The sequence below is a fragment of the Oncorhynchus kisutch genome, linkage group LG26, assembly GCF_002021735.2.
Source record: "Oncorhynchus kisutch isolate 150728-3 linkage group LG26, Okis_V2, whole genome shotgun sequence".
NCBI classification, from domain to species: Eukaryota; Metazoa; Chordata; class Actinopteri; order Salmoniformes; family Salmonidae; genus Oncorhynchus; species Oncorhynchus kisutch.
The window spans coordinates 31,763,406-31,783,171 of record NC_034199.2 but is presented as its reverse complement, the minus strand read 5'-3'; the positions used below and the strand labels follow the sequence as shown (position 1 = coordinate 31,783,171).

The 19,766-nt window shown below is 42.4% G+C and overlaps 1 protein-coding gene across 3 annotated transcripts in view; it reads right to left on the bottom strand.

Annotated features, from left to right (window-relative positions):
• Positions 1 to 528: 528 nt before the first annotated feature.
• cwc22 (CWC22 spliceosome associated protein homolog) overlaps positions 529 to 19,766 on the bottom strand; it is a 45,309-nt gene continuing 26,071 nt past the window's right edge. For all 3 annotated transcript variants that reach the window (XM_020461440.2, XM_020461441.2, XM_031805501.1), the window contains exons 16-21: positions 5,178 to 5,255; positions 4,729 to 4,881; positions 4,224 to 4,351; positions 3,960 to 4,061; positions 3,300 to 3,481; positions 529 to 1,666 (exon numbers count right to left, since the gene is read on the bottom strand). In XM_020461440.2, the coding sequence (XP_020317029.1) occupies positions 924 to 1,666; positions 3,300 to 3,481; positions 3,960 to 4,061; positions 4,224 to 4,351; positions 4,729 to 4,881; positions 5,178 to 5,255 (1,386 nt within the window). In that variant the 3' untranslated portion in view covers positions 529 to 923. The remainder of the gene's footprint in view (positions 1,667 to 3,299; positions 3,482 to 3,959; positions 4,062 to 4,223; positions 4,352 to 4,728; positions 4,882 to 5,177; positions 5,256 to 19,766) is intronic.

The window sequence follows — 19,766 nt, the reverse complement described above, 5'->3', positions numbered from 1 at the left end:
GTGTCCCCGATTTAGATTTACTATGTTACGTCTTCCATCCCAATATTGACCCAGTTTTCCTGGAACCCTATGTAATGCATTTTGGTATGTACGCCCTTGGGGAAAATGTTGAAGGTCAAATAAGGTTGGATCCATCTGGAGATCACAATGTGAAGATCTATGTAAATTATGTAAGAAGCATGTATTCATACTGTATGCGTGTTGTATGTACTGAAACTATGTGATGACAGGTTATTGAATGCATTCTTACAAGAGTGTTTAACATACACAATGTTGGAATTGCTCAGAACTGATCGTTTATGGGTTGATTTGTGTTAGCGATCACCTGCTGGGTGTCCAAAAATGGTGGCGATTCAACAATTTAATGAACTGAAGTTGGCGGCCGATGTTCTGTAGTCAGAGGCAATAAGATTAGGCTTAGACAGCACCCGTGGATTTTAAGTACACTCTGCTATCCGTTGCTCTGGTGTTGCCTAGGGCAAACATGTTCAATATACTATATAATATTCAGTAATAAATCAAGTACAATTGAACAGTTGAATGATTTTTTATGTTTTGTCTTATTTTTTATCAACACAAAAATAGGTTGCCACTAATACAAAATAGGTTGATGCATCAAATACAAACTCACAAGCTTTCTTGACTTTACCAGTCTTACATTGATAACATCCAGAGAAAGAAACAATCATAGAAACACAGATCTCTGCAACGTTATTGTTCCTATACAACCGCTGAACCATTCCTAAGAAAGATTTAATTGGGCAATATAAAATTGTAAAGGCTATGCATACAAGCTGGCACATGAACAGCATGACTATCATAACTACTATGGCTCTGTTTCAATGTCTGCAGTAGCACACAACTTCAAATTATGTAAGTATGGACATTGGAAAGTAAGCCTACTACTTTTCTCATTGGTCCGGCTATCTCCGTCTGCGCGGGGAGCTATTCCTGCTCCGTTCCTCGTTTCGCCTGGGTTCTCTGTATCTGTCAGAGTGATGGCGGTTCTCCCTGTTCTCCTTGTCCGCCCGCTCTGCCCTCTCTGCCTGCCGCTCCACCCCGTTCCTGTTCGAGTCCCTGGAGGAATCCATGTCCTTCTCCTTGCGGCTGCTCCTCTCCCGTGACTTTGACCTCTCTTTTTCTCTGTCCCTGCCTCCACTGCTCACTGGTTCCTTCTCTTTCTCAGGGCTACGGTGTCTGACTCGGTCACGGTCGGCTTGGTGTTTCCCATCGTTTCCCCCCCCATCGTCCTTGTTGTGCCTGCGGGCCTCTGGCTGTCTGTCCCCGTCCTCATAGTCTCGGTCTCTGCCAGGCCTGCCACGAGGCAGCTCCTTGTCATTGTGCCCTCCACGGTCCGAACGGTCGGGTCTCTCGTGTGTGGGTGGTGGAGCGTCTTCTACTCGGCCACGGTGGCGAGAGGCTTTGTGGCGGTCCTCAGGCCGGGGTCTCCCCCCGCCGCGCTCCGCCACCTCTTCATCGCTACTGTTGTCATCACGGCGACGGTTCTCGTGTCTCAGACTCCTATTGGGCCGTTCCTCCAGAGGTGACTTCTGAAGCAAGATCTTCTTGGAAGAAGCCTTGTCCTTGGTCTTCTTGTCTTTCTTCTTGTCTTTGTCGCTCTTCTTTTTGCTCTGGCCCTTACTCTTTTTACGCCTTGAATCAGAATCTGCAAAACAGTAAATTTGTCTTAGAAACTAAATATATCCAGACTTTGAATCAAAATCTATTAAACATGGGTAAAGAGCCTAAATACATCCAGAAACATGGACACAACATGCCAGTTTGCAGGGGCCACATTCTCTATGCTGTGTATAAAAAAATCAGTCAGTTTTGCCATTCCATGTGAGTGGTCTGAGCTATGCCATGTGATGAGAGTTTGAGGGGGGCTTACGTGTGTCCTAAATGGCACACTATTTACTATATAGTGCACTACTTTTAACCAGAGCCTTCTAGGGAATAGGGTGCCATTTGGGATGCAGCCTGTGTGCAGATGATGTGTGGTGATGACAGACTGTGCTTTTGGCCAGTGCCTGTAGTGCCCTACTCTGCCATGTTAACATGTCACTCTGCCCTACAGAGAGCAGGCCGGGGGCACCCAACACCACACAAGTCAAACAGTCACTAAACCGCCAGAGTACAAAACTCACTGCAGGCGTGGGTTTGTGTGTGTGTGTGGACCACTGCCGGGATTGGCGGACTGTCTTTGCGTGCATGTTTTGCATAGAGATACATATACACACAGGCTGAATGGTAAATAGCCATATCAACATCACAGCCGAGAAACACCTCTAGGACCTCACACAGGCTTGATGTTCAGGACAATTTACTGAGAACCAACTAAAGCTCAGAGGTATTAGACATTTCAGTGCTATTGGACTTTTCAGTGAACAGAGGTCATTTTGTCGCTATTGATTTGAAAGCAGTGATTATGTAGAGGACAGCTGTTTCACCAGGACAATCGCTGCTCTCTTGTTAAATTGGATATATAAAATGTATCCCTGAAATATAAATGTTTTCTTAAATTGAAAAAGTGAATACAGACTGGTCCTTGGTTGGCAGTAGTTGCATTTCATCAGCATGGGACTGACACAAAAAGCCATCTTAATGTCCCTGATGCCACGATTAACACGATGTAGCCTAAACACTCCCATAAGTTGCTTTGGATAAAAACCAACACTAAATGGCAAATATTATTACCATATAATGTGACATGGGGGACAGGCCTTTTCTAGGGAAATAGTGATGTGATTCAAAACAGACAAGTTTCATGTCAATAGAGCTGGCCAATTAAAATAATTTGAGTTAGAGGGCTAAGTACAACACTGACATTCCTCAAGGTGAGGCATGCAATGACTCATGACGCAGGCTGACACACAGAGACACACAAACACACACAGAGCAGGCTTGGCCACCCTCACAGCAGGGACAAGTAAAGAAGGGTACAACCATAGAAACAGAATGACTAATTGTACAGGCACCACCACCTCCCCGGACACAACACAGGCATTAGAATTAGGTTGAGGTGAAGGTTGAGGGCAGACAGTTATTAAAGGACCAGCCCTTTTCATTTGTCTAAGAAAATATTCAGACTGCTGGTTAAAAGAGAGCTGGGTTGTAAGTTGATTGCAATGATGTCCTTTCAACTACCTACGCCTAAGTGTATCAATAAAAAAAGCATAGTGAGGGTGGCCTAGTCCCCAAGTGCTGTTTGTGCCGCCAATGACCAAAGTAGAAATAACAAACAGATCTGGGACCAGGCTATAGTAAGGGACTATCAGGGTGGTAAAGCTACTCTGTACCTGAGCTGTTGCTGGACGAGGAGTCAGTGGAGGAGTCAGAGCTGTCACTGTCGCTGCTGTCACTGTCTGAGGAAGACGAGTCAGAGGAGGAAGAAGACGAGTCGGAGTCTGATGACTCTACGTCCTGGTTCTGGGTCATGATTATCTTGGGGGCGTTCTTCAGATGTTCACGGAGCTCATCCCTATGGGTGGGAGAGTGGGTAGAGCGAGGGAGAAGGAGAGAGAATGAGAGAGAAAGGGGAAAGAGAGCAAGAGAGAGAGATGGAGAAAGAATAAATTATAGCCTTGTTATTGTGTTACTTTTATTATTGCTTTTTATTTTGGTTAAATAGTCTAAATATTTTCTTCTTCTTGAACTGCACTGTTGGTTAAGGGCTTGTAAGTAAGCATTTCACGTCTATACTTGATGTATTTGGCACATGTGACAAATAAAGTTTGATTTGGCAGGAGATCAGAGCAGGATGGTGACGCAATACCCCAACCTGCTATATTACAATGTCTTCCTGTGTGGCTCAGCAGGTAAAGGCAGCAGCAATGCGAAGGTTGTGGGTTAACAAATCACCAACACATACATAAAACGTATACGCAATCTCATTGTGCTGTTGCTTTGGATGAAAGTGGCACGTATTATGATTATATTATTAGAATGGAGACACTTACGTAAGCCCACCCAGGCCAATGGAGGTGAAGAAATTTATGGCGAATCGGGTGTTCCTGGGGTTGTCACGAGGGAAGAGACCCTCGAAGAAGGGCTGCAACGTCCTGGAAGACACAAAAAAGATCGGATGAGACAATCCCATGCATCAAAACGTGACAATTAAATGTATTTAAATTCAACTTAATTTATCCCCTCAGAGAATAGCAGAGCCAGATTACTAGTATCAACATCCTCAAGTGACATATTAGAAGACTAGATTGACATACATATCCTTGAGTCGTTCATTGAGCCTGGGCAGACCCATGTAGGCACAGAGCTCCTGGAACAAGATCTTGACGAAGATTCGACTGGACGATGTGGTGGTGTCCTCACTGACTTTTATACATTCCAGCACCTGAGAGAGAAACACACAGACACGCAGTGTAACTAGATTAGTAGCTGTTGAAGGGAACTCAATTCACCAACTACGTTGCCTTAATTCCCAGCGTTAGATGAATCGGTCAATAAGATATAAATTCATATTGATGCTGTAATACATTCTGATATGAAAGAAAGGATGCATTATGTCACAAACCCATGTGCGTAGTAACGGCAGAGTCAGCACAAGGTTTTAGGTTAGAGATGTTGAGTTACTGCGGCCAAAATGGCCCCCTAATCCCCATGTAGTGCACTAATTTCAACCAGGGCCCATGGGGCACAGTCAAAGGAGGTGCACTATATAGAGAATAGAGTGCCATTTGAGACGCAACCCTAGAGAGCTACAATACATACACTCCACGGGACAGAGTCAGTGTAAAGGAGATGAGCAAACATCCTGGCAACGTTTCTCAGTTTATTGGTCTCTAGGCGATGGATGGTTTCATACTGCTCCATGAAGATGGCCTCAAAACTCTCCATATAGTCCTTCTTCAGCAGACAAAACCTCTGAGAAATGAACAGAGTTCACAATGTTAGTTGAGAGTAGAATATAGTTGGTCTTAACGCAGTGCTCTTGAATGCGAGACAAATTCCTGTAAAAAGCCAAATGAATGAACTGCACTGTAGTAAACTACAAGGCTTATCAACAAATGTAATTTCAAGGGTGATGAAATTCTAACTTTCAGCATGCAACATAAGTTAATGAAAATTGTCTCAGGGATAAAGGAAAATGATGAAATATATATTTTGGTTATATTTAAATGAAAGAATATATATAAATATATATTATTTGGTCTTCTTACCCCTGCTAGAAGACCAAAGAACTTCTCGTAGGTCCTCTGTTGGGCACAGCAGTCTAGAATCATGTTGCACAGCTCTTTCTGTTGGGAGAAGGAAGACACAAAAATAGCTTTAATCACTGGAACATGGACACAGAGGGGATGCTGAGACTTGGCCAAGACAGGAAGGACTGCACCTATGGGGGATATAAAAAGACCCATCTGTTACATCCACCTGCAGCCAGCGAGAAGCCGGTCCTAAATTGGACCCTATTCTCTACATAGTATAGTACTTTGACGTGGCCCAGGTGAAAGGTAGTGCACTACATAGGGAACAGGGTGCCATTTTGGATATAACCATTTGGTGTCCTATCATCCTCCAACCAATATCCCAGCCAAGCAGATTATTGATTTCAAAAGACTATATTTTCATTGAGGAGGCCAGCCTTGGGCAACCATAGGCTGCGGTTTGATCAATCTTCAAATGAACGCCCTGGACAGGCCATGACCTGACAGGGGCTGGCACCAAATTACACTGGTGGTGAGGAGAGATAGGAGAATCATGTTTGTGATATGGAGGGAGGAAAAATCGATACAAATTGGACTATTTGCTCATGTAAAATCTGAATGATTCCTTGGAATCATACCAAAGAATGCCGAAGTCATGTCAGAAAATGTTTTTCCAGGGTGTGATGTAATATGGAGGACCCGGCAAGCCAGCCTATTCCTTATAATGTAAATTCCAACAGATATAACTTCCTTGTATAACTTAAAATGAAAGCAAATTGTTTGCACTCATGACTGCTGGTTTCAATAAAATGTTCAGGTAAGTTAGAAGCAAATACTTTATTTATTGTTATTTATTGTTACAAATCTACTTGCAAGGTTGCTAGCCAACTAGCCTGCTAACATTAGCCCTACCAGCCTGCTAATGTTACGTTAGCACTGAGTCGGCCAGTTGCTATCAATGCCTATCTTACAGCTACATCAAAGTAAATCAAAGTTTTGGAAATATATAACACAATCTAACCAGTTATCAAAAAATATGTTAGGTATATGCAGTTATCACATTAGCTCTTTAGCCAACTAGCTATTAGCCTAGCCAACCACCACGGTGTAGGTCGGCAAGCTAAAGCCCAACTACTGGAGACCAGCTACAATACAACACAACACAACTAAAACATAACCGCAGATTAAAAGAAAAGAGAGAGCAGAGACTTACAGATGGACTGGGGCCCAGCCAAAGGTAACACACGTTTAAATGAGTCCAGGCCGAGTTAGCTACCAAAACGAGGGGGAGGTGGGCGCTTCACCGGGCTGAAATCCAAATTGGATAGATTACAGATGTCCGTCAGCTAGCACTAAGCCAAGGTAGAAAAAGTTACAAAACTCCCCAAAAGCACCAGAGTCTGCCGTACTAAAGTGTTCCCACTGGAGAACACAAAATCTGTGAATAGCATGAGGTGTGGCTATCGTAAACCAGCTTGAGCTAGCTACCGAGCCAGCATACGAACTTGGTAGCCAGAGTAGAGTAGATCCTTCATGACGCTGACAAATAGTGCATTGTGGGGAGTTTAGAAGTATTCCGGAATTAAGTTAATAAATATGTAATAACCTAGAAACATAACTATATTGTACTTATAGGTAACCAGATTGAGACTACAACTAAATGACTAAATCTTTGACTATACTGAGTTACATTGGTGAGGAAAAACTTGTGCATCCTAGCATTTAACTTATCATGTGGGCTAAAAACTGAATGACTCATGTGTGAACACATTTAAATTCATTGAGAAAGTAAAAGGTGTGAGAGAAAGTTCTCAGCATATAGCCTAGCTAGCTGACAGACTGGACAACTCATTTAACATCTCAGCACAGTTATCAAAATAATGATGGTTATGACTGAGGCTAGAAGCTGTATGGTTCGTTATTGAGAGGCATGTCTGTCTGGCAACTGTCTCAGCAGACAGCAGCAGGAGGCTGTGTTATGTTGTGCGATACTGAGATTGGAAAGTGTGATGTTCACACAGTGTGCCTGATTCTCTGCCTGGCATGGCAACACGATGGGAATGCAATGAGACCGCTGTCTGTCCCCCATCTCATCTCAGAACCCTCTCCATCCTGAGGATACTCAGGGCACCGCCCAAATGGCACCCTATTCCCTAATAGCGCACTGCTTTTGACCAGAGACAAAAGTAGTGCTCTCCATAAGGAATAGGGTGCCATTTGGGATGCATCCTCATTCTCAACCACATCCACTACATTACCAAAAGCATGTCCCCCGTGCTCGTCGAACATCCCATTCCAAAATCATAGGCATGAATATGGAGTTGGTCGCCCCTTTGCTGCTATAACAGTCTCCACTCGTCTGGGAAAGCTTTCCACTAGATGTTGGAACATTGCTGTGGGGACTTGCTGCCATTCAGTCACAAGAGAATTAGTGAGGTCGGGCACTGATGTTGGGCGATTAGGCCTGGCTTGCAGTCGGCGTTCCAATTAATCCCAAAGGTGTTTGATGGGGTTGAGGTCAGGGCTTTGTGCAGGCCAGTCAAGTTGTTCCACAACAATCTCGACAAACCATTTCTATATGGACCTTGTTTGTGCACAGGGGCATTATCATTGTATGCGTCTTGCGGTTATCATTTCAACAGGAAAGGGCTTTTCCCAAACTGTTGCCACAAACTTGGAAGCACAGAATTGTCTAGAATGTAATTTTATGCTGTCACGTTAAGATATCCTAACTAAGGAGCCTAGCCCAAACTGTGACATTTGGCACTATGCAGTCGGGCAGGTAGCGTTCTCCTGGCATCCGCCAAACCCAGATCCGACAAACCCAGATGGTGAAGTGTGATTCATGACTCCAGAAAACAGTTTCCACTGGTTTGTGTGCAGCTGCTCAGCCATGGAAACCCATTTCATGAAGCTCCCGACGAACAGTTATAGGGCTGACATTGCTTCCAGAGGCAGTTTGGAACTCGGTAGTGAGGACAGACAATTTTTACGCACTACATGCTTCAGCGGTCCTGTTCTGTGAGCTTGTGCGGCCTACCACTCCGCGGCTGAGCCGTTGTTGCTCCTAGATGTTTCCACTTCACAATAACCACACTTGACCGGGGCAGCTCTAGCAGTCCAGAAATTTGACTTAGTGACTTGTTGGAAAGGCGGCAATCTATGACAATTGGAAAACTAGTGGTTCAGGTACAGTTGAAGTTGGAAGTTTACATACACCTTAGCCAAATACATTTTAACACAGTTTTTCACAATTCCTGACATTAAATCCTAGTAAACATTCCCTGTCTTAGGTCAGTTAGGATCACCACTTTATTTTAAGAATGTGAAATGTCAGAATAATAGGAGAGAGAATGATATATTTCAGGTTTTATTTATTTCATCACATTCCCAGTGGGTCAGAAGTTTACATACACTCAATTCGTTTTTGGTAGCATTGCCTTTAAATTGTTAAACTTGGGTCAAACGTTTCCACAAGCTTCCCACAATAAGTTGGGTGAATTATGGCCCAGTCAGGTTTGTAGGCCTCCTTGCTCACACACGCTGTTTCAGTTCTGCCCACAAATTCTCTATAGGATTGAGGTCAGGGCTTTGTGATGGCCTCTCCAATACCTTGACTTTGCTGTCTTTAAGCCATTTTGCCACAACTTTGGAAGTATGCTTGGGGTTATTGTCCATTTGGAAGACCCATTTGAGACCAAGCTTTAACTTCCTGACTGATGTCCTGAGATGTTGCTTCAATATATCCACAACATTTTCCGTCCTCATGATGTAATCTATTTTGTGAAGTGCACCAGACCCTCCTGCAGCAAAGCACTCCCACAACATGATGCTGCCACCCCTGTAATTCACGGTTGGGATGGTGTTCTTCGGCATGCAAGCCTCTCCCTTTTCCTCCAAACATAACCATGGTCATTAGACCAGAAGACATTTCTCCAAAAAGTACGATCTTTGTCGCCATGTGCAGTTGCAAACCGTAGTCTGGCTTCTTCCTTGCTGAGCGGCCTTTCAGGTTATGTCAATATAGGACTAGTTTTACTGTGGATATATTTACTTCTGTACCCGTTTCCTCCAGCATCTTCACAAGGTCCTTTGCTGATGTTCTGGGATTGATTTGCACTTTGCGCACCAAAGTACGTTCATCTCTTGGAGACAGAACACGTCTCCTTCCTGAGCAGTATGTTGGCTGCGTGGTCCCATGCTGTTTATACTTGTGTACTATTGTTTGTACAGATGAACGTGGCACCTTCAGGCGTTTGGAAATTGCTCCCAAGGATGAACCAGACTTGTGGAGGTCTACAATATTCTTTTTGAGGTCTTGGCTGATTTCTTTAGATTTTCCCATGATGTCAAGCAAAGAGGCACTGAGTTTGAAGGTAGTGGGTTGAAATGCATCCACAGGTCCACCTCCAATTGACTCAGAAGCTTCTAAAGCCATGACATAATTTTCTGGAATTTTCCAATCTGTTTAAAGGCACTGTCAACTTAGTGTATGTAAACTTCTGACCCACTGGAATAATGATACAGTGAATTATAAGTGAAATAATCTGTCTGTAAACAATTGAAAAATTACTTGTGTCATGCACAAAGTAGATGTCCTAACTGACTTGCCAAAACTATAGTTTGTTAACAAGAAATTTGTGGAGTGGTTGAAAAACTAGTTTTAATGACTCCAACATAAGTGTATGTAAACTTCCGACTTCAATTGTAAATTAAGGTTCAGGTAAAGACCAAGGGGATAGATTTGAGACAGAGCGAGACAGGCCGCTCACAGAAGATAATAATTTCCCTTCCTGTTTTAATAGAGTTTTCCTAGAGTGTTTAATAGAGTTTTCCTTTGCATTTGATCTCATTTAAAAACATAGGCAGTGTTCCTGTGTGTGTCCAGTGAGTTCTGAGAAAAGAACAGGGTTGTGGTCTGCTGTGCAGTGGTTGTGAAGAATCGGGCGACTGTTACTGATTCAGTCATTAGCTTTCCTAATGTGTCTATCCATCACAGCTGGAATATTGAGCAGACCATGAGCTCTAGAGAAGAGCCTGTTCCTCAGGATCCTAGCAGGCAGGGAAGGAAATCTCCAGGTCTCAGTTCTTATCCTATCCATTTGGCTGTCAGTCCATGGAAATCTCTAAATGCCTGTGTACTCAGAATTACAAAGCCTATAGAATATATGTGAATTATAGGATCTCTGTGTGTACCCCTGTCCACCTGGCTGTGGGTGCAGAAACCCATGTCGCTGACACTACCTGAGTCCGTATATCTGGGTGAGTATTACTCTGGTATTTTTCTGCTACTCTAGGCTCCATAGGAAGTGTGAGGATTACATGCATAGATATAGAACCATATAGAAATACACTATATATATTCAAAACTATGTGGACACCACTTCAAATGAGTGGATTAGGCTATTTCAGCCACACCTGTTGCTGACAGGTGTCGAGCACAGACATGCAATCTCCATAGACAAACATTAGCAGTAGAATGGGCTTACTGAAGAGCTCAGTGACTTTCAACGATGCACCGTCATAGGATGCCACCTTTCCAACAACTCAGTTTGTAAAATGACTGCCCTGCTAAAGTTACCCCGGTCAACTGTAAGTGCTGTTATTGTGAAGTGGAAACGTCTAGGAGCAACAATGGCTTAGCCACAAAGTGGTAGGCCACACCAGCTTACAGAACGGGACCGCCAAGTGCTGAAGTACGTAGAAATCGTCTGTCCTCGGTTGCAACACTACCTCCCGAGTTCCAAACTGCCTCTGGAAGCAACGTCAGCCCAATAACTGTTTGTCGGGAGCTTCATGAAATGGGTTTCCATGGCCGAGCAGCCACACAAGCCTAATATCACCGGGCGCAATGCCAAGCGACGGCTGGAGTGGTGTAAAGCTCGCCACCATTGGACTCTGGAGCAGTGGAAACGCATTCTCTGGAGTGCATGAATCCTGCTTCCCCATCTGGCAGTCCGACGTACGAATCTGGGTTTGGCGGATGCCAGGAGAACGCTACCCGCCCAAATGCATGGTGCCAACTGTAAAGTTTCGTGGAGGACAAATAATGGTCTGGGGCTGTTTTTCATGGTTCGGGCTAGGCCCCGTATTTCAAGTGAAGGGAAATCTTAACACTTCAGCATACAATGACATTCTAGACGATTTTGTGCTTCCAACTTTCTGGGAACAGTTTGGGGAAGGCCTTTCCTGTTTCAGCATGACAATGCCCCCGTGCCCAAAGCGAGGTCCATACAGAAATGGTTTGTCGAGATTGGTGTGGAAGAACTAGACTGGCCTGCACAGAGCCCTGACCCCAACCCCATCGAACACCTTTGGGATGAATTGGAATGCCGACTGCAAGCCAGAGCTAAACGCACAACATCAGTGCCCAACCTCACTAACGCTCATGACTGAATGGCAGCAAGTCCCCACCGCACTATCTAGTGGAAAACCTTCCCAGACAAGTGGAGGCTGCTATAGCAGCAAAGGGGGACCAACTCCATATTATTTCCCGTGATTTTGGAATGATATGTTCGACGAGCCGGTGTCCACAGTTTTGGTCATGTAGTGTAGTTCTATGATTACATGCTTTTTCCTTACCATGAAAGCAGTCTATGGACAGGGAAAGACATCAATACCTACGAGCTGGGTGGGTATAGTACCCTGGTATGACAATGGTATTACTTTGGGCTGGGCAGTAAAGGAAGCGTGGGGTTTCCCAGCAGCATTAGGCCCACACCCTACACCATTCATCCGGCAGCACCTGGGGTCTCTGTGGCTGTAGTGTAGCAGCCGTCTCAGGACATAATGTCATGCCATCTCTCTGTGGTCGTCAGTGCCTATTGTGTTCAGGAGGGGGGTGCAGGTTGGGGCTATACAGGCAGACCGGGTGACATTCTCTTCCCTTACAGCATGTACTGTCCTTTCCCATCTGGTGTGTGTGAGAGAGAGGAGCCCAACTCTAACCTTTGGCTCAGGGACTAGAAGCTGCAGGCTGAGGAGACCTAGCCTAGGTTGAGGAGCACAGGGAATGTGATTGACACTGACAGAACTACTAGCTCGCTACCCATCAGCAGCTGGAATTCCATATGGAATAATAAAAAGCATTCAACAAGAATAATTTCAGAACCGTCTCGAATATGAGTCTTGCTTTGCCTTGACTAGCTTGAACACCCAGGGCCACTTCAACACATATGGTGTCATAGACAGTCACGTTACTTAGTGTAAAACCCTGAAAGCAGGCAAGCAAACAGGATGTCCTCTGAATGCTTTTAGCACTGGATAGATAGCTTCACGGGCAGACGAAGCCCTTCCATCTCCCCCTCTCCTTTCCTGTGTTCCTTCCATCCATCTTCCCCCTACCCCAAAGGACCGCTGCTGTGCTAATGCATCTCCCGCCACCATGGGACGGACATTCCTGTTCTTATAATTATATTTCTATGGGCTTCCCTCTGCCAGGAGGGTCTCACTCCATGCGGCTGCAACACAGGAGGCTGAATACTTAACAAATAATTCCAAGGAGAGAGACAACTTCCAGTAAAAGGTTTGTCAAAGAATTAACCCATTTTAAGTCAAGAATTGACTTTGAAAAATAGGAAATAAATATTTCAATCCACATCGGGTTCAGTAAATGAATGTACATTTTAATTTGTCCTGGATTCTAAAGATGAAACAACTCCTACACTCTTTAATACAACAGCATATAATTTATAACACCATCCCTCGACAATCTCCGAGGCTCTGCAGCTGAAAGACTGTAAACTAACAACATTGGTGTGCTTAGCTACTACTATGGGTAGCAGCTAAGCATGCCATACGGGTATGAACCAGTAAAATGTAACTTGCAAAAATAAATAATCTAATATTAAAGATCACTGAAATACTGGCTGAGATTGATCTGTCCTGCTTTATCAATCTTAATTTTTCTAGCAGACCAAACTAGCATGGTGAGTCATGGAGGCAAGCAGATGTGCTGTGAATAACGAGAGAGGAACCGACTGATTCATTCTTCACTCTCACTCCCCTTACAGTGATGTGTTCTCTCTCTCTCACTGCTGACAAGGACAATAATCACATTGCCAGACTAGTAGACAGTGGTGGTAGCGCTGCTAGCCGTACACACAGCCAATCTTCTTTATTAAGTCTACTTTACAGTTCACACAATCACACCTCATAGAAATGAATGAATAATAGGCTGTGTGACTGCGTCATATAGGCCAATCCAGCCCCAAGATGTAGCCTAGGGTGTCAAATTTGGGATATCACACCTTAGATAAATGAATAAAACTGTGTGAATGTGTCATAATCCTAATATGTTCACATTATCCACTCAGATATCCACACCATTAATATATTAGATATACTATACGAAATCAGAAAAATCTAAACTCCTATTAATGTGACTTGCCTCAGAGGAGCCTAATTATCTTAACAGAAATCCACTGGGTAAAATATATACAATGCCTTCAGAAATTATTCACACATTGACTTTCCAAATTCTGTTGTGTTACAAAGTGGGATTAAAATGGATTTGTCATTTTTAGTTCACGATCTACACAAAATGATTGAATATAAAACACTAATACAGTACATCTTGATTAGATAAGTATTTAACACCTTGAGTCAATTCATGTTAGAATCACCTTTGGCAGCGATTACAGCTTTCTGGGTAAGGCTAAGAGCTTTGCACACATGGACTGTACGTTATTTGCCCATTCTTTAAAACAATCACTCAAGTTCTGTGTAGTTGGCGTCTTGTTAAGCAACTCTAGTGTATATTCGGACCTTTTGTTTTTGGTAATTGTCCTGCTGAAAGGTGAATTTGTTTTCCCACTAGATTTTTGCCCTTTGCTTAGCTCTATTCCTTTTATTTCTTTATCCTAAAAAAACTCCCTAGTCCTTGCCGATGATAAGCATACCCATAACATGATGCAGCCAAAGAGTACTTCTTTGTCACATTTTTTGCAGTATTACTTTATTGCAAACAGGATTTATTTAGGCTTGCCATAACAAAAGGCTAGAAAACTTGACTCAAGACATTTCAGAGTTTAATTGAATGAATTTGTAAAAATGCCTAAAAAGAAAGCCACTGACATTATGGTGTACTGTGTGTAGATCAGTAACACAACATCTAGATTTAATCCATTTGAAATTCAGGCTGTAACACGTCAAAATGTGGAAAAGGTCAAGGGGTGTGGGTTTCTGAATGCACTGTAGATGGATGCTGTGTAGATTAAAGTGTAGTTAAACGGCCAATGGCCTGTTCAGCCATGTAGGCTAATATCTAGTTATGGGAGGATGCTTATGTGACTCGTTTCAGGAAACTAGGCATATGACGGGCATCACAACTTCACAGGAAAGCCATTTGAACGTGTGCCTTAATAACAAACTTGTATGCTATCTGTAAATATGAATACAATTGTTAAATTATGAGCCTAGTTGGTTTAGCCATGGAAAAAGACAGCATCCGTCCCGCTAGCCATGATTGGCTGAGATAATGGATTGTCTGGACATGCCGAGAGATGAGTTTGGATTGGTCTGCCATGTAGCATGCTTCTGTCTATTTGAGCTTGTCACTATGTCTAGGTAATCCTTTCTAATGCGGCTTAAAAAAAAAATCACTTGGCAGAACTGCTTAAGTGTTGCTTTACACTTTCTGGAGGACCGAGTTTTGAAATCAGTGGAAGGCCTGGTGGAATTAGAGTATGATAGCTAAGGAGATGGAGAAAACACCTGTCTCAGGATTACATCTTCAAACTAAGGGCAACCATGGCATCTGTGAGAGAGGGATATAGCTACATTTTCAAATATTACACTTTTCTAATTCTGTCAGAGAGTCGTTTTCATTTGAAGTAAAAGTGTACTGTTAGCTAGCGAGCTAACATTAGCTGTCTGGCTGGCTTGATCGCTAGCTAATATTACGTGTATGATCTGTGTAGTAATATTATTCGTATCTCAGAGCCATTTGCTTTGCTAGTTATAGCCTAATGTTAGCTAGCTAGCTAACATTGAACCTGGTTGGTTAGCTACCTGCAGAGTCATGCAGGGTAGTAACATTATGAGTTGGGATTATGGTTCGTGGTTTAGCTTGCTACATGTCTTAACAAGACTCCACTATGCAAGTAACCATTTCAATAGAATGTTTATGTCACTGCGACAACTGTTGATAGACGTAGCAGGTAAATTTGCTCAGAATAACTGACAAATTTACAAATTCTCAACACCTGTTGAATATGCCCGGTGTCAGTAAACATGGGCAAAAAATTGTTGCCAGCAGCACAGTCACCAACGCTCTGGATAACATAGAAACAGCCTAACGAGCTCTGCATGGGTGTGTAAAATGATCAGAGTGAGCTGTTCTCTCATTTGTGTCTGGAAGGAGCTAGCAATGTTAGTCAATGTTAGCCAATGTTAGTCAGTTAACTTGGGTGCTTGACTGGTGTTGTTAGGACAGAACGTTCAGATCAACCCTACTCCTCAGTCTCCCACGCAAATCCTTAAAGACATATGTGGGGCTAAACCTTAAGAGAGGGTATGAACGATACTGAATGGGTGTAGACAAAGAGGAGGTCTCCAGTAGGTGTACCAAAATATTCAAAGGCCATTTTCTCAAAAGTGAGGTTACAAGTTTATCAACTTTCAAAGCTGAATTACTTTTCTATTGTTCCTCAACTGTAGTGTATGATATACAATTTCTAGCTAGGAGTTTCTACTTTTATCCAATGTAAAAAAACACAATTTCAAATGTTCCTAAATAAGACCGAATCGAGCCGGTCTGTCAATTATAAACTCACCCCGGCCATGACAGTATACTTAACATTGACAGAGGAGTAAAAGTGATTCAGTGGACCCAGATTAAGAATAGTCCTGGACTAAAAAGCATGCTCAGTGGAAAATCCTAATTTAAAAGGTCTTCTTTCCCAGGAGTAGGCTTAATCTGAATCCATGATATAGAGCTGCCAAACCTCTGCCTGCCCCCCCTCTAATGACCTTGTATTTCAGACAAACAGGACCTGCAGGGTAGTTTAATCATAGTCCATCAGTACTCATTACAGTCACTCCTCACTTTAACAAAGACCTTTCTCAATCTTCTTCCATCTCTAATTATCTGTGACTGATATGGTAACAGAGAGCTAGGGGGAAGGATAGTAGGTGAGTCTGAAAAAGAGATCAAATGAGCAAGAAAGAGTGAGCAAGATAAATATGTAAGGAAGGAGGAGTGGGACAGGAAAGGGAAAAGTAAATTGTCTCTACAAATGTTACAGTATAGTAGCCTATTATCTCAATTATCCAGGTAATGACTGTGGCTGTACAGTCTGAGCTGGGACCAAGTGGCCAGTAAACAGTTACAATTAAGGTCTGGATGGCAGCTGTGAGGAAACTGACAGTTCCTTACTCTGTGCTCATCGCACAATGATGTGTTTTGGAACACCTCGGCATGTATTTAGGAATCAATTATAAGGTCATGATGTAGAAGCCATGAACAAAACACAGCTATAGGTTCAGAGAACAATTCATTAAAATATCATAGGTTACAAAAACGTGAACCAAATAGTCTAGTACGTCAATCATCTGCATGAGCTCAAGAAATGCCACTCCCAAGAATAGCCATATAGCAAGCTATATAATACAGCCACTACCAGATGAAGCTCTGTCAGACACTGTCCTGCCACAACAAAAGCTAGACGATGGGCACACTGATGATTTTTAAAAATGTTTAAAGTGACCTACTTAGTAGCACACTCACAAAAGCAGCCATTTGATGTGTTATACAACTGCTGACCCCGTGGCTACATGACACAATGTACACGTGATCTAAGCCGAAGTAATTCCTTAATACAGCAGGGAAAAGACAGATATATCAAAGATGGCTGGGTAAATTGTCTTAGCTACACTATTTACTTACATATCATAGCTTTATTTTCAATCCATTTCTTATGGAATTACATAAGACACCAAATGTATTGCAGAGTACAGGTAAATGGAAGTGATCACATAATATTATTTCAACCCACAAACGTATGTAGTGTTGGCAGGCTACTAGAAGAAACACGACCTATCGTACAGCTATTAAAGGTAACATACAGTGCCTTCAGAAAGTATCCATACTCCTTGACTTAATTGCACATTTTGTTGTATTACAGCCTGATGTATTAAATATATTTTTTTTCTACACACAATTCCAATAATGAAAGTGCTAACATTTATTGAAAATGTAATACAGAAATCAAATTTACCTAAGTATCCACACCTTTGGCAGTGATTACAGCTTTGACTTGTCCTGGGTATGTCTACCAGCTTTTCTCCCATTCTTCCTTGGAGATTTTTTCAAGCTCTGTTAAGTTAGATGGGGAGCGGCAGTGAACAGCAATCTTCAAGTCTTTCCACAGATTTTCAATGGGATTCAAGTCCGGGCTTTGGCTGGGCCACTCAAGGATTTTCACATTCTTGTTCTGAAGCCATTCCAGCATTGCTTTGGGTGTATGCTTGGGATCATTGTCCTGTTGGAACATTAATCTTTGCCCCCAGTCTAAGGTCATTTGCACTCTGAAGCACCACCATGCTTCATGGTAGGGATGGTGTTACATGTGATGAGCTGTGCTTGGTTTTCTCCAGATAGTGCTTTGGCCAAAGAGTTTGATTTTTGTCTCAGCCCACAGAATCTTTTGCCTTACGTGCTCAGAATCTTTCACATGCCTATTTGTAAACATCAGGCAGACAGGCTGTCATGTGCCTTTTTCTCAGGAGTGGCTTCCATCTGGCTTTCATCTCCAATAAAGTCCTGATTGGTGCTATCGAGACAATTGTCCTTCTGAGAGTTCTACCATCTCAGCCAAGGAACGTTGTAGTTCTGTCAGAGTGGTCATTGTGTTCTTGGTCACCTCCCTGACCGTCATTCATGGCCAGTAGCTAAGTTTGGCCAGACTAAATTTCGCAACTGCACATGGAGACACAGATCATACTTTTTGGAGAAATGTCCTCTCGTCTGATGAACCAAAAACTGAACTGTTTGGCCATAATGACCATCGTTATGTTTGGAGGAAAGGGGGAAGCACGGGGGTGGCAGCATCATGTTGTGGGGGTGCTTTGCTGCAGGAGGGACTGGTGCACTTCACAAAATAGATGGCTTCATGAGATAGAGAATTATGTGGATATATTGAAGCAACATCAAGACATCAGTCAGGAAGTTAAAGCTTGTTCATAAATGGGTCTTCCAAATGGACAATGACCCCAAGCATACTTCCAAAGTTGTGGAAAAATGGCTTAAGGACAACAAAGTCAAGGTATTGGAGTAGCCATCACAAAGCCCTGACCTCAACCCTATAGAAAATGTGTGGGCAGAACTGAAAAAGTGTGTGCGAGCAAGGAGGCCTACAATCCTGACTCAGTTACACCAGCTCTGTCAGGAGGAATGGGCCAAAATGCACCCAATCTACTGTGGGAAGCTTGTGGAAGGCTACCCGACACATTTGACCCAAGTTAAACAATTTAAAGGCAATCCTACCAAATACTAATTGAGTGTGTATGTAAACTTCTGACCCACTGGGAATGTGATGAGAGAAATAAAAGCTGTGTACACACACACACACACAGTGGGGCAAAAAAGTATTTAGTCAGCCACGAATTGTGCAAGTTCTCCCACTTAAAAAGATGAGGCCTGTAATTCTCATTTTGTCTGTCATAGTTGAAGTGTACCTATGATGAACTTGCACAATTGGTGGCTGACTAAATACTTTTTTGCCCCACTGTATGTATGTATGTATGTATGTATGTATGTATGTATGTATGTATGTATGTATGTATGTATGTGTATATATACATATACACAATATATTTACATAATATATATAAATACACATATACATACATTTACGTATTTTAGGCGTATATTTATTTTGTTTTCAACTAGTTGAAGTGTTTTCTATTTACTTTTTAAATATTTTTTTATATTCATATTTTATATAACATGCTTAATTGAAAATTTGCACAAAGGTCCTAAATAAAAGGATAAATAATCAAATATGAGTAAGCACCTTTTATTTGTTGAGTGTAATTCAACATGTAATAAGAAATAGGCCTTTACATGTAATCATGTTATATAAACTATTTATTCATTGAATTTACAGAAAATGTGCTATAACAGGATATTACATTTTGGCCATATCTCCCAGCCCTATTTGGTGAACCAGTAAAGGGGTGTGAATACTTATATTATGCATTTAATTTTCAACAAATTTGCCAACATGTCTAAAAACATGTTTTCACTTTGGTATTGTGTATAGACAGGGGAGAAAAAATATATTTAATCAATTTTGAAACATAAAAGGTGCATTAAAAAGGTGAACTCAGAAGATATGCTTCCAAACATAAAAGGTGTAGGTGCTTTAACAGTGTGTAGGATACCAATAAACCTCTGCCTACTACTGAATTTCTACAGAAAAATATATAGCAGTTGGTTATTACAATGTCCACATATGTTGAAAAGGGGCCGCTTGGGGGGTATTTTATCATTTAAATCATCGTGGAGTATACCCAGTTCCTAAATGAGGGCTTTATTTGGGCTGTGTAAAGCTGCAAAACAAGGAAATTAAGATGACAAATGCTTACCGAGTGACTTGGAAG